At 41.6% G+C, this 14,472-nt stretch overlaps 1 protein-coding gene across 1 annotated transcript in view; it reads right to left on the bottom strand.

Annotated features, from left to right (window-relative positions):
* The window catches only part of LOC137056309 (rho GTPase-activating protein SYDE1), a 41,972-nt gene that overhangs the window by 9,961 nt on the left and 17,539 nt on the right, over window positions 1–14,472 (bottom strand). Inside the window, exons 2-4 of the mRNA XM_067430352.1 lie at window positions 8,442–9,185; window positions 4,379–5,233; window positions 1,540–1,769 (exon numbers count right to left, since the gene is read on the bottom strand). Of these exons, the coding sequence (XP_067286453.1) occupies window positions 1,540–1,769; window positions 4,379–5,233; window positions 8,442–9,185 (1,829 nt within the window). The remainder of the gene's footprint in view (window positions 1–1,539; window positions 1,770–4,378; window positions 5,234–8,441; window positions 9,186–14,472) is intronic.

Genomic DNA, 14,472 nt, shown 5'->3' with positions numbered 1-14,472 from the left:
GTCATACATCAAAAGGATAATTCACCAAAAAAATACAATCAGAGTTATATTAAAAAATGTCCTGCTCTTCCAAGCTTTATAATGACAGCGAATGACTGTTTCTGTTTTGGAGTCCATAAAAGTGCATCCATCCATCATAAAAGTGAGTTTGACAATTAGCTGAACGTATACTAGATAAATTAGTGACACAGTCTACTTTTTAAAATCTTTATTTAATTATGGCAACATTCTTATTTTAAAGACTTGATTTGAATAAAGCAACAAGAAACCTCGTTCAAATAAAAATTTCTATAATGAAATCACTGACAGAGACTCCTCCCCTATCACACATCATCCACAGCAATAAGGTTAAAGGGACAGTGCACCCAAAAATTAAAATTTAATGTTTATCTGCTGACCCCAAGGGCATCATAGGTGTGTTTGTTTCTTCAGGAGAACACAAATGAAGATTTTTAACTCCAAATTTTAACGCTATTACTTTCGTCTAATGAGGTCAAACTGCCGTGATTATAGATATATATTTTGTAGATACCTCATTCGGCCGCGCAGGCCCTAATGAGGGATCTACATAATATATATCTATGATCTGGCCTCACCAGACGGCAGTAATGCCGCATTCACACGGGGCATAGGCGTTAACGCTTGACGGAGGCCGTGGCTGAAGCTGGGTGCTGACGCGATCGTCATAGTGACAACAGCCAATCACATTAACTTGCCGCTTGGACCAAAACACAACACAAAAAAGCACCTTTTTATGACAGCTAGTCTGTGAGACGAAATAGATGCCGATTTGGTGTTATGTGTAAATGCGATTGCCCGTGTAGTTGTTGTCAGCGCACTGCACAGGTGCTCGAAGCTGTTAAGTACATTAAATCCTGAAAAAACGCAGACAGCGGGAAGAATATCATGTAGTGGTCTGGGAGCTGCGTCTGGATGGTTCACGGAGCAGTAATGAACGCAATTGGCTAGCGTCAGCTGTAGGATATTTGCATACGGCGATCTGATTGGATGACGCTTGCCCTGGCGCTTGAAACGTTGAGAAATCTTCAACTTCTGCCGCTTGCAACGCGAGTGAAGCGCCGCGACGGAACCCACAATTCAGTTCGGCAACGCATGATGTCACCCAATCAAAGTAAATGGGAAGCGTTAACGCCTACGCCCCGTGTGAATGCGGCGTAATAGCGGATGGGAACACTAGATGAGATTCGTCTGATATGAGGTAAAATAACACAAATACTGTTGTGTTTCTGTCAGAAAGCGATCGGTTCGTGTCTTAAGACATCAGTGTGTCGTCACGAGCCACAGGGTTTAATATGGATTCGTATGTCTGTGTGTTTTTTACTCTCATAGAATTGTTACCCATTGACATGCATTATACGAGCAACGGCTGAGTTAAAAATCTTCATTTGTGTTCTCCTGAAGAAACAAACACACCTATGATGGCCTGGGGGTCAGCAGATCAACACCACAGGCTCATTATTGGCTGATCTATCCCTTTAAACATACCCTAGCAATTGTAAAAATAACTGTTGGTCTCACCCTCAGTCCTCTCCTCTCGATCTCACAAACACACTTCTGAATGATCAGAGGGACCCTGAGTGCGGACGCCTCCTTCTCCACCAGGGGGCGCAGCTCCACCCCGAACACCGTAGGGGGGGGCAGGTCACTGGGGCGGGGGAACGGGGTCCCAAACTGCTCCAAAAGGGTCAACTTCACATACAGCAAACCACGAGGCTCCAGACGAACACACAGCTGCTGACTGCGAGAAGCTGCGGGAGACAGAGACGAACGGAGAGAGAGAGAGAGACAGAGAGAGAGAGATAGACAGATGGAGAGAGAGAGATAGACAGATGGAGAGAGAGAGAGAGACAGATGGAGAGAGAGATATACAGATGGAGAGAGAGAGATAGACAGATGGAGAGAGAGAGAGAGACCGATGGAGAGAGAGATATACAGATGGAGAGAGAGAGATAGACAGATGGAGAGAGAGAGATAGACAGATGGAGAGAGAGAGAGATGGAGAGAGAGAGACAGAGAGAGAGATATATAGAGAGAGAGATAGACAGATGGAGAGAGAGAGAGCGATGGAGAGAGGTTTAGAGAAACTTTATTTTTTTAACATTTTCACATTCACAATTCAAATATCATGCCCCAAAATAATTGAAAGACAATTTTAAAAAATGAGAATATGGAGAGAGAGTTTCGGATTCGGCAGAATCTTAACCAGTGGATTCGGTTTCGGCAGAATCTTAACCAGTTGATTCGGTTTCGGATTCGGCAGAATCTTAACCAGTGGATTCGGTTTCGGCAGAATCTTAACCGGTGGATTCGGTTTCGGCAGAATCTTAACCGGTGGATTCGGTTTCGGCAGAATCTTAACCGGTGGATTCGGTTTCGGCAGAATCTTAACCGGTGGATTCGGTTTCGGCAGAATCTTAACCGGTGGATTCGGTTTCGGCAGAATCTTAACCGGTGGATTCGGATTCGGCAGAATCTTAACCGGTGGATTCGGTTTCGGCAGAATCTTAACCGGTGGATTCGGATTCGGCAGAATCTTAACCGGTGGATTCGGATTCGGCAGAATCTTAACCGGTGGATTCGGTTTCGGCAGAATCTTAACCGGTGGATTCGGTTTCGGCAGAATCTTAACCAGTGGATTCGGTTTCGGCAGAATCTTAACCAGTGGATTCGGTTTCGGCAGAATCTTAACCAGTGGATTCGGTTTCGGCAGAATCTTAACCGGTGGATTCGGTTTCGGCAGAATCTTAACCGGTGGATTCGGTTTCGGCAGAATCTTAACCGGTGGATTCGGTTTCGGATTCGGCAGAATCTTAACCAGTGGATTCGGAAGAATCTTAACCAGTGGATTCGGTTTCGGCAGAATCTTAACCGGTGGATTCGGTTTCGGCAGAATCTTAACCGGTGGATTCGGTTTCGGCAGAATCTTAACCGGTGGATTCGGTTTCGGCAGAATCTTAACCGGTGGATTCGGTTTCGGCAGAATCTTAACCGGTGGATTCGGTTTCGGCAGAATCTTAACCGGTGGATTCGGTTTCGGAAGAATCTTAACCAGTGGATTCGGTTTCGGAAGAATCTTAACCAGTGGATTCGGAAGAATCTTAACCAGTGGATTCGGTTTCGGAAGAATCTTAACCAGTGTATTCGGTTTCGGCAGAATCTTAACCAGTGGATTCGGTTTCAGAAGAATCTTAACCAGTGGATTCGGATTCGGATTCGGCAGAATCTTAACCAATGGATTCGGTTTCGGATTCGGCAGAATCTTAACCAGTGGATTCGGTTTCGGCAGAATCTTAACCAGTGGATTCGGTTTCGGATTCGGCAGAATCTTAACCAGTGGATTCGGAAGAATCTTAACCAGTGGGTTCGGAAGAATCTTAACCAGTGGATTCGGTTTCGGCAGAATCTTAACCAGTGGATTCGGAAGAATCTTAACCAGTGGATTCGGAAGAATCTTAACCAGTGGATTCGGTTTCGGCAGGAATCTTAACCAGTGGATTAGGTTTCGGCAGAATCTTAACCAGTGGATTCGGTTTCGGCAGAATCTTAACCAGTGGATTCGGTTTCGGATTCGGCAGAATCTTAACCAGTGGATTCGGTTTCGGATTCGGCAGAATCTTAACCAGTGGATTCGGTTTCGGCAGAATCTTAACCAGTGGATTCGGTTTCGGCAGAATCTTAACCAGTGGATTCGGTTTCGGATTCGGCAGAATCTTAACCAGTGGATTCGGTTTCGGCAGAATCTTAACCAGTGGATTCGGTTTCGGATTCGGCAGAATCTTAACCAGTGGATTCGGAAGAATCTTAACCAGTGGATTCGGTTTCGGCAGAATCTTAACCAGTGGATTCGGTTTCGGATTCGGCAGAATCTTAACCAATGGATTCGGTTTCGGATTCGGCAGAATCTTAACCAGTGGATTCGGAAGAATCTTAACCAGTGGATTCGGCAGAATCTTAACCAGTGGATTCGGCAGAATCTTAACCAGTGGATTCGGTTTCGGATTCGGCAGAATCTTAACCAGTGGATTCGGTTTCGGATTCGGCAGAATCTTAACCAGTGGATTCGGTTTCGGCAGAATCTTAACCAGTGGATTCGGTTTCGGCAGAATCTTAACCAGTGGATTCGGTTTCGGCAGAATCTTAACCAGTGGATTCGGTTTCGGATTCGGCAGAATCTTAACCAGTGGATTCGGTTTCGGATTCGGCAGAATCTTAACCAGTGGATTCGGTTTCGGCAGAATCTTAACCAGTGGATTCGGTTTTCGACAGAATCTCAACCAGTGGATTCGGTAATCAGCCGAACCCCAAAAATCTGGATTTGCTGCATCCCCAAGTTTCATGCAATTGTGTGTTGTCTTACCCTTGAAGAGGGACGGTATAGCCACAGCACCCAGACAGCACACCCGGTTTCGTGCCGGACCGGCGGGCACAGAACACACACTGTTTGATCCGGCGGTCGGTGTCAAGATGACCAGTTTGAGCAGCCTCGCCCTCTCCAACTCCAGGTTAAAGGTGTGGTTTAGTGGAAGACACGCCCCTCGACAGGTGAGCAGGGACGTCCGAGCACGGGTCACACCGTCCACCTGAATGGCACAGAAGACTTCTTTAGTAGCGTCGATCCGAGGGGGGCGAGGGAGCTCTTCGACCCCCAGAAGATGCACCGTAAGCAGGCCTGAAAGCCTCTGAGCGCAGCGAGGCTGATCCGTCAGCGAGTAAAGCCGGAACGACTCCGCGTCCGCAACAGCGAGGGAACCCTGAGGCGTAGGTGAGCCTTTGGACACCTGACCTTTTGGCAGGAGTTCAGGTGAGTCTCCGTCACTAAGATAGCCTCCTTTACTAGCGGAGCGTGTTCGAGAGGATCGGCGTCTTGGCCTCGCAGGTGCACTGGAGTCCAGGTGATACTTGCTGATAATATTGGACGATTCTTTGCGTGCGTTTGGCGGTGAAGCCTCATCTGACGCTCCCGGAGCACTGCTGGCGTTTCCTTGGCCCGGTCCGTTGCGCTGATTTCGGGACGAGCGCAGACTAAGCTTCCGCCTTAATTCTGGGAGTTTCCGCATCTTCATAGAGAGCCGTCGAACCGTTCCTGGAGACTTTATCCGGTCAATCACACTGCCATTGCCACCCTCTCCTGGGCTTCTCTTTGGCGCTCCCGAAATGTCCGAGTTCACACCACTAGCAGAACTAATACAGTCCGACTGTAGAATAACCAGATCTGAACACAAAGAAACACACACTTAGAAACTTACACAGAATTACATCGGTAACACTTTACAATACGGGTGCACTAAAATGCATTCATTCATACTTAATTAATGCACAGATAATCATGAGTTAAAGGGTTAGTTCACCCAAAAATGAAAATGAGATGTTTATCTGCTTACCCCCAGTGCGTCCAACATGTAGATGTGTTTGTTTCTTAACCAGCGCGATCAGATATATATATATATATATTCCTCATTAGTGCCTGTGCGGATCGGTTGAATGAGGATCTACATAATGTATATCTATGATCACGTCGGGTTTTGACCTCACCTAACGGCAGTCACAGCCGATGGGAAAACTTGATGAGACTCGTCTAGATATTAGGGAAAAATAACATAAATACTGTTGTGTTTCTCACAGAAACCGATCGGTTCTTGTCTTAAGATCAGTGTGTCGTCAGGAGCAGCAGGGTTTTTGTGCACGTTGTCTAAGCATGTTTTTTTTTTTTTTTTTGCTCTGATTGACTTGTTCCCATTCACCCCATTATATGACTGGCACACAGCAACGGTTGAGTTAAAAATCTTCATTTGTGTTCTCCTGAAGAAACAAACTGGGGGTCAGCAAATAAACATCTCATTTTCATTTTTGGGTGAACTATCCCTTTAATGTATTACTAATGGTGAACTAACCGATTTATTAATGATTACTGCATCAGCAGCTAATGCAAATTCTACATGATTAAAAGACTAAGTAATAATGTAAATTATTAGTTAACAATGTGTTATTAAGGAATTAATACATTATGACACATTTAACTAATAACAATTAAATTATTACTTAATCTATTAATCATGTAGAATCTTGATTAGTTGCTGATGCAGTAATCATTAATGGGTTAGTTCACCATTAGTAATACACAATAATAAAATAATGTGTTGACATAAAAAAGGAAATTTACTTTTGATACTTCATTACTTTTAAAAAACAAATACTTCTGTACTTTTACTCAAGTAAAAATCTGTTTTTACAACTTTTACTTGTAACGGAGTAATATTTAATTAATATTTATTTATAACAGTGGCCTTCTAGGACCGACGTTGCCCATCCCTGCTCTACATTAAGGAAAACTCAAGATCCACTTTCAAACACACCTTATCAAACACGTGCTAATTAATGTCTTTAAGATTACTAGAAAGCTACAGATTGGTGAGTTCGATCAAGGTCGGAGCTAGACTCTGCAGGACGATAGGCCTTGAGGTTGTGCTCACACTGCTAAAAATGCACTTCTTACTTAATATTTTTGTCTTGTTTCTAGTCCAAACATCTAAAAGTCATTAAAACAAGAAGTATTTACTAGACAAGCAAAAGTAATTGTCTTGTTTTGGGGAAAAATAACTCAAAATGAAGAGAGTTTTTGTTAATATAGGGTTTTTTCACAATACAATAATTTTTACTTGTATAGTAAATGTTTCGTAAGGTAAGATTTTTTTAGATGTTTGGACTAGAAACAAGACAAAAATACTAAGAAAGATTTTTTTTTTTTTGCAGTGTGACCCCAGCTTTATATAGGCAGTAATACAGTGGTTCACGTGTGAAGTCGCCCAGAGACTCTACTTGCAATAAATTGAGAGTTTGACATTAGTACGTCACTAGGCTAAAACACGATGCTGGTTAACCTAAATACACACAAACATTGGGTAAAGAACTCCGTTTTGAATCATATTGAACTATTTGTGTTTTCAGGGATTGCCTTTCTCCACAACTGCTGCCGATTTGGCCAAAAGTAGGCATCTTAGAAGGCAGCCCAATTATAATTATGCCGCCTACTTTTTGCAAGAGCCTCTGGAGCACACATATAATTCCTTAAAATGCTGTCTAGGTAGGCAGCTCACTAGGTTTTAGAAAAGAACATATAATTACACATGTAATGTGGTTCCACATGTAATCCCATTTTTTGAAATTTGAGAACGCCAAGAACATTCAGCAAAGCATAACACAGCATTTCTGTCTACTTACTATGAGTTTAATTTCATTCTCATTGTAAGACCAGCAGTGTGTGCTGGAAATGCATCTTAAGCCCGATTCGGACGGTAATTATTTCTCACGTGTCTGTAAAAATAAATGTGCAGCCACCTCAGTGATAAACTCGTGCATTCAGATGGAGATTTATTCATTTGGTGGAGGAGCGAGTTTTGTGATCCGAACCTGGGAACGAATGATTTGTCTGCTGTGAAAATTTAATATGCTTGAAATAATAAGAATACAATCATATTTAATTTAATAATAGGAAATTATTAATTATTTATTTAAAACTCCTGTTTAAAAAAAGGAAGCTGTCATGATGTCAAGATGTCTTCATGTCCAGGATGAAGGCTCATTTCACACGTTTACGTGTTTTTCTTCTCTTTTGAGCGGTTATGAAAGATTATTCTTGTAAACACTTTCCAGCATTTCAGTAATAAAAGTGTCAGCTAGATCTTTAAAATGCATCCAAATTACAGCGATACGGTGCTCTGCAGGGGTCAAAAAGGATATAAACAGTTCATTTTGAAGCAATCTCTTCTTGAAAACTCAGAGAAGTGGATTCGGACGGCAATTAAATCACCACAGACCTTGTGTTTGTCTAAAAACGGCCGGTAATTCGGCCGGGGATTTTTACGCGGGTGGTGTGAGAAAAACACTGACATTCTGGATTCAGACACTGCGAAAAACGCTCTTCTTACTCAGTATTTTTGTCTTGTTTCTAGTCCAAACGTCTAAAAATTCTTAAAACAAGAAGTATTTACTAGACAAGTACAAATGATTGTCTTGTTTTGGGGAAAATAACTCTAAATGAAGAGAGTTTTTGCTTAAAATAAGATCAATAATCTGCCAATGGGGTGAGAAAAATAATCTTGTTTTCTGTTTGAATTAAGATTATTTTTCTCACCCCATTGGCAGATTATTTATCTTATTTTAAGCAAAAACTCTCTTCATTTTGAGTTATTTTTCCCCAAAACAAGACAATTACTTTTGCTTGTCTAGTAAATACTTCTTGTTTTAAGAATGTTTTGATGTTTGGACTAAAAACAAGACAAAAATACTGAGTAAGAGAAGCATTTTTTGGCATCCCAGAGTAGCTCCAGTAAATGATGAAAATACCCCACGAGAAACAATTACCGTCCGAATAAGGCTTTAGCTTGTGACAAACTCTCACATAATGGAAAACCTGGCCATACCCGAACTATCCGCCCGGATGACGTCGACTTCAGTCTGAATGTCTCTCATTTGATTAGCCCCTGGTCGTTTCTGGTCTCTTTTCTCCTTCGCCTCATTTTCTCTCTTTCTCCATGGGTCTCCGTACTTTTCCTGATCCGCTTTTCCGCTGGCCCTCAAGTCGTCCTCTTCAGGAATGGGGTTGTACCAAATGTTTCCGTCTCCATCTGGGCCCTGTCGCCTCTCTGTGATTCTGGTTGGATTTTGGGCTTCATCTGATGCCTTTCCTGTGGACAGAACCCAGGCTCGACTGCTCCGGTCCAAATGCTGAAGGTATGCTCCTTGCCCAGAGATCTTGGCTGAGCTGGAAGAGACGCACACATCCAAATAGGCCGTGGATGGAGCTGTCAACTCCGGCAAACCGGCCTCAGCTGAATTGCACAGTGTCCTGGAGTACTCAAATTCAGGCTCATTTCGATTTCTCTTCAAGCCATCCTCACTCAAAGTCATTTGGCTCCAGGCCTGTTTTGAGACCTCAGTCTTTCCAGAGCCCAAATCCCAGTCCTGTGGCCCGTAGACCAGGCTAAGATCTGCGCTGGATTGATCTCTGCACGTGGAGGGAAGTTTGGCCCAGTTCTGTTTTTTGGAGACGGTGATATGGGAGCGTCTGACACACTCGTCCGTGATCGAGCGCTCGGTCTCAGCGAGGCCTGAGGTGGATGCAGCTGATGGAGAACTTTGGAAAAGGTCCACCTTTTCTGTCACTTCTAAAACAGAGGAAAGAAACCAGCAATCATTACCATAGTTTAGGGCTATGCAATATATCGAAATTATTAAAATAGCGCATATCGCCATGGGTGTCGGAACCATTGTGTGTGTGTGTGTGTGGGACGAGACCCACACACTTCTTACGGTCAATGATATCGGACCCACTCACTTTTATCGTCTCGAATTCAGCATGTCTGTTTACCTACCCCTAACCGATAAATATTTATTATAAAACACGTTAAACACCTTTCTAATATTTTCTCAATTTTTATTGAAAATAAATGCCTTTCCGATCTGATATGTGATGGGAAAAGCGAGCAGAGCGAGTGTGGCAAAAGGCGGATTCAAACCTTTGCGTCAAAACTTGATGACGTGCGTCGTTCCGCTACACTATAGCCATGGTAAATAACTCCTTGATTTCTGTTATTTTGTCTGTCCTAGGGCTGGACAATAATTCAATATCAATATATATCGCGATATAATTTTTTTCAATAACGGTGATATGATTTTTTAACACATTTTCGATATTTCGATAAATACATTACAGCATTCCTCACTGACTGACGTTCAGGGCGCAGCCGTCAGAAAGAGCAGAACATGATTGGCTACTTGCGCGATGACGTACACCACAGAAACACAGTCAGTGCTCAGCAGTAGTAGGCTGATGATTGATCCAACACGGCAAGTTTTAGCTACAAAAAGAGTTTCCCTGACCGCAACACAAATGTGACTGAACGAACTTCCACAAGTAAGGAGAAATAAATAGTTGATAAGAGAAGAAAGACTAACGTTAATTCAGTGGGGTGGAAGTGGTTCGGCGTGTCTCCCGCACTTTTAATAAAGTGTATTTTCATCCCCCGCACATTTACGGGGTCTCACCGGTCCTAGTCGACCCGCTCCGAGCGGGATTCGAAACGGCATTACCTGGAGCGAGGGCGGGCAAGTTAACAGGGACGCTATAGACCGCTTTCTCTAACCTCGGTTGATTGCGCGCTTCTTGAGGTCACGGGCAAGTGTAGCCTATACATAGAAACCAACGTGAATACATCAAGATTTAATTTCAGAGACAAAAAATAATCTATGCATGACCTGTCGTTTTATTCGTATCTAAATATGAGGAGGGCGCTCTCACAGAAAGTCCAAAAGCGGATTCGTAGAAACGTACTGTCACGCTGGAGCTGCAGTTGAAGGAAAACAATCGTTATGAGCTGAAAGGTGACGACGACAGTCAGACGAGGGCGACAATATATGAAAGCAATGAAGGAGCATCATGAGCAACAAAACTGTTTTCAACACTGATAATAATCATAAATGTTTGTTGAGCATCAAATCCTAATATGAGAATGATGAGTGACACTGAAGACTGGAGTAATGATGATAAATTCAGCTTTGATCACAGAAATAAATGACACTTTACTATATATTCACGTAGTGAACAGATGATGTAGATCAGAATAATATTTCACTGTATTACGTTTTTGTATCTGCATTTTTAATTAAATAACTCCAGCATTAAATATATGCTATAGTTTTGCATAAATGGAAAATAGAGCGCTATGAATTGTTCTTCACTGAAATTTAAAACTTAAAAGAAAATGCTCAATAAACTGCGTCTGCGGCACAGGAGCGCTGTACGCTGTGAAGGCAGATCCACCATCTGAAGCAGATCCCTCCGCTAGAATATTCTGAGTCAGGCTGATTCCTGGCTGAAGCACTTTTGTTTAATCTATATTAAGAATAATATAATCAGCCTATATTATAGTTTAAACTTAAAGATATTAATATTAATAAAGTGAGAGTCTTATGTTTATTTGATGTTGATTTCACATTTCTTTTTCATATAAAGGCTAAATACAAATAAAATGTGAACGTTAATTTATTTGTACTGGTTTTATTTCTAAAAAAATATATAGTTTTATAGGAGGACTATTCATAGACTTGGCAAATACATTTTTCAGAAGTTTGTTGGTACAGACATCCTTTGTGGCAGTTCTTAGTAGTTTTTTCTAAAGCTTTTATATAGTTCATATCGATATCGGAATTATATCGTATCGACCAAAATTAAGAAAAATATCGTGATATGAATTTTGGCCATATCGTCCAGCCCTAGTCTGTCCCAATCAATCTTTTAGTAAACGGCACTTTTTATTTTATTTGTTGTTTATTTGAATAGCGACAGATACAAAATCAACATAGATTCTTACATAAAGACAGAGCTGGACAGTCCCTCAGCTCATCTACTCGAGTCCTGTACTGAAGTTCACTGTTTGAGTCTCTGTGCTTTACTGGAGTATTATTCTTTCTGTAATCTTCTGACTTTAACTTCACTCCATCTGAAAGACAAATATCGTCCTCTTTACTCCACTACATTTCTATCAAGGTCCTCGAAGTGGAAAGTCGTTTCTGTCGCAGCTTTGAAAGTTAGTGATGATTTTTTCCTTCTCTAAAAGGTTTTTTGGTGTTGTTGTTTCAGACAGTCTATCAGGAATCTCTCTTATAGGGTCATATACATTTCCCCAACTTTTTTTGAACACTGATCTGTTCATAGCAAAATGGAAGAAGACGGTTCCTAGGCACAAGTGTGTGCACCCATAGCCATACTTTGAAAGCATGTTTCAGTTTAAAAAAAATTGGCATACACTTGGTGTCTTATAAAATATTAAAAATATAAACGTCTGGGAGAAAGAGAAGAGGAAAGTTGGGAGAATATCAGATGTGTATCAGTGTATTGGATCCGTGCATTCAGCCTTAAAGTGACAGCAGCTGTGTAACTTTTCTACAAGTATTTAAATGAGTTTAAGTTAGTCGTCTGCTAGTAAAAGCGTATGTGTTAGATTGCCACATATAGCAGAAAATAACCAAGTTATTCAACTAAATATCCATATAACATTTTTGAATTATTTAATTCATATACAGTCCCTGACAAAAGTCTTGTCGCTTATCTATTTTCTAGAAATACCTGATATTAACCTGACTTTTAATTAATTAATTGGTGTTAGAAATAGCTCATATGAAAAGCTAAAACCCTCCCAAATGATGTTTAATGCACTGAAATAAATAATGTTCACAGAATTTTTTTTAATCATTTAATCAAGATGGAAAGGTCAAATTTTGGCAAGACAAAAGTTTTGTCGCCTATACAGAAATTGAACAAATTTTCTGCAAATACAAAAATATGTCAGCAAATTAAGTTGTGGCGCTGTGAGATCCAAATGTAATATCTTGTATGATTTCCATGAGCTTGAAGGACTGCATCCATGCGGTTTGGCAAGGATTCATACAATTTATTGATGAAGTCATCAGGAATAGCTAAGAAAGCAGTCTTGCATGCCTCCCAGAGTTCATCAATATTCTTTGGTTTCGTCTTCCATGCGTCCTCATTCATCCTACCCCACATATGCTCAATGATGTTCATGTCTGGTGACTGGGGATGGGTATCGTTAAGGTTTTAACGGTATTACTACTCTTACCGATACTGCTTATCGGTCTGGTACTTTAACGGTATTCTTATCGGTACTTTTTGAGATTTTATATTATATATATATATATATATATATATATATATATATATACACACACACACACACACACACACACACACACACACACACACACACACAATTAACAAAAATACACAGCCAACACATGCAGTGCTTTCATTTCAGGAAGAATTCTAGTAATCAAATGTAAAATAACACTGTTCATCATAAATAGCCAAAATAATGCTTATTAAAGCTGAAGTTATTCATTCAAGAGCTGTGAGTGATTTTCTCTTTGCATTTGGTTGTTTAATTCGCAGTAATTCGTTAGCATGAGCATGTTTATTTACACCGCTGCCTCTTTAAGACAGATGTGCAGATCTATAGGCGACTGATAATAGGCAGATTCACTACACTTTCTTCTGACTATATCCGTAATAACTACGTCCATTTTAGACACAAACTGTGTTTTGTTTAAGAGACTCTCCAAGCCGGTCATTTGACATAGATGTTTGTGTACATTTGATCGTTTAGACGCGAGTGTGTGAAACCGAAAGTGTAATTTGCTCGTCTCGTTGCGGCTGTTTCAGAGCGCGCGCCGACTTGGGAACAATCTCTTGCGCACATTTTTGTGCATTTAATCGTTATTTTTATTATTAAACGCATCCCACAATTTACCAACAGTAGCTAGACTGTATTTTACTACAATAACTGATCGTGCTGATTCTGTCATTGCATTATAGGGAGAAATGATGGCGTAGGCTACTACTGCAAAGGGAATTAAGTTGCGCTAGACATAAATATTATTATTATAATCTTTAATATTTGGAAGACAAAATCTAAAATAAAAGCAGGCTATCACAGATCTAAAGTGTAACCAGGCTATGTTTGCCTCTCTCTCTCTCTCTCTCTCTCTCTCGTCACGTGTATTTTCAAAAGTACCGACAGCAGAACCGATAACGTCCGAGCTTATCGATACAACGGTCTTTAAAAATTCAACCCGGGGCCCGTTTAATACCGGTTTTCGGTACCCATCCCTACTGGTGACTGGGCTGGCCAATCCTGGAGCATCTTGATCTTCTTCGCCTTGAGGAACTTTGATGTGGAGATGGAAGTATGCGATGGAGCACCGTCCTGCTGCAGAATTTGGCCTCTTTTATGGTTGGGAATATAAGAGGTAGCTAAGATTTCTTGGTATTTTAGACTATTGATGTTGCCTTCCACCCTGCAGATCTCTCGCACACACCCATACTGGATGTAACCCCAGACCATGATTTTTCCGCCACCAAACTTCACTGTTTTCTGGGTGAATCTCGGATCCATTCTGGCTCCAGTAGGTCTCCTGCAATATTTGCGGCGACTGTGGTGTAATTCAACAGAAGATTCATCTGAAAAATCCACCTTCTGCCACTTTTCCAGCATCCATCCTTTTAGCAGGCTGTGGGCCTTGGCAAATGCCACACGGTTTTTCAATTGTCTTTTGTTTAGTGCTGGCTTCTGGCCACTGATTCGACCATGGAGGCCATTTCGAGACCGAATCCGACAAACTGTTCTGGTTGACACAGGGACTTCAGATGACCAGGTCTCGTGGAGCTCTGCTGCAGTGGAAAATGGGCTGGCCTTGGATTTGAGCCAACAAACGGTCCTCTCGAGCAGTTGTCTTGCGGGGTCTGCCTGACCTGGGCTTGTCAAAAACGTCTCCAGTCTCTTCAAATCTTTTTTTTATCCTCTGTACTTGACGCTGAGACACATTGAAGGTGTCTGCCACATCAGCAGTGGATCTGGTCTTCAGCCTCTTGATAATCAA

This window comes from Pseudorasbora parva, chromosome 21 (assembly GCF_024679245.1).
Source record: "Pseudorasbora parva isolate DD20220531a chromosome 21, ASM2467924v1, whole genome shotgun sequence".
Classification (NCBI taxonomy): domain Eukaryota; kingdom Metazoa; phylum Chordata; class Actinopteri; order Cypriniformes; family Gobionidae; genus Pseudorasbora; species Pseudorasbora parva.
The sequence above is the reverse complement of the archived record's forward strand: the minus strand, read 5'-3'. Positions and strand labels throughout refer to the sequence as shown.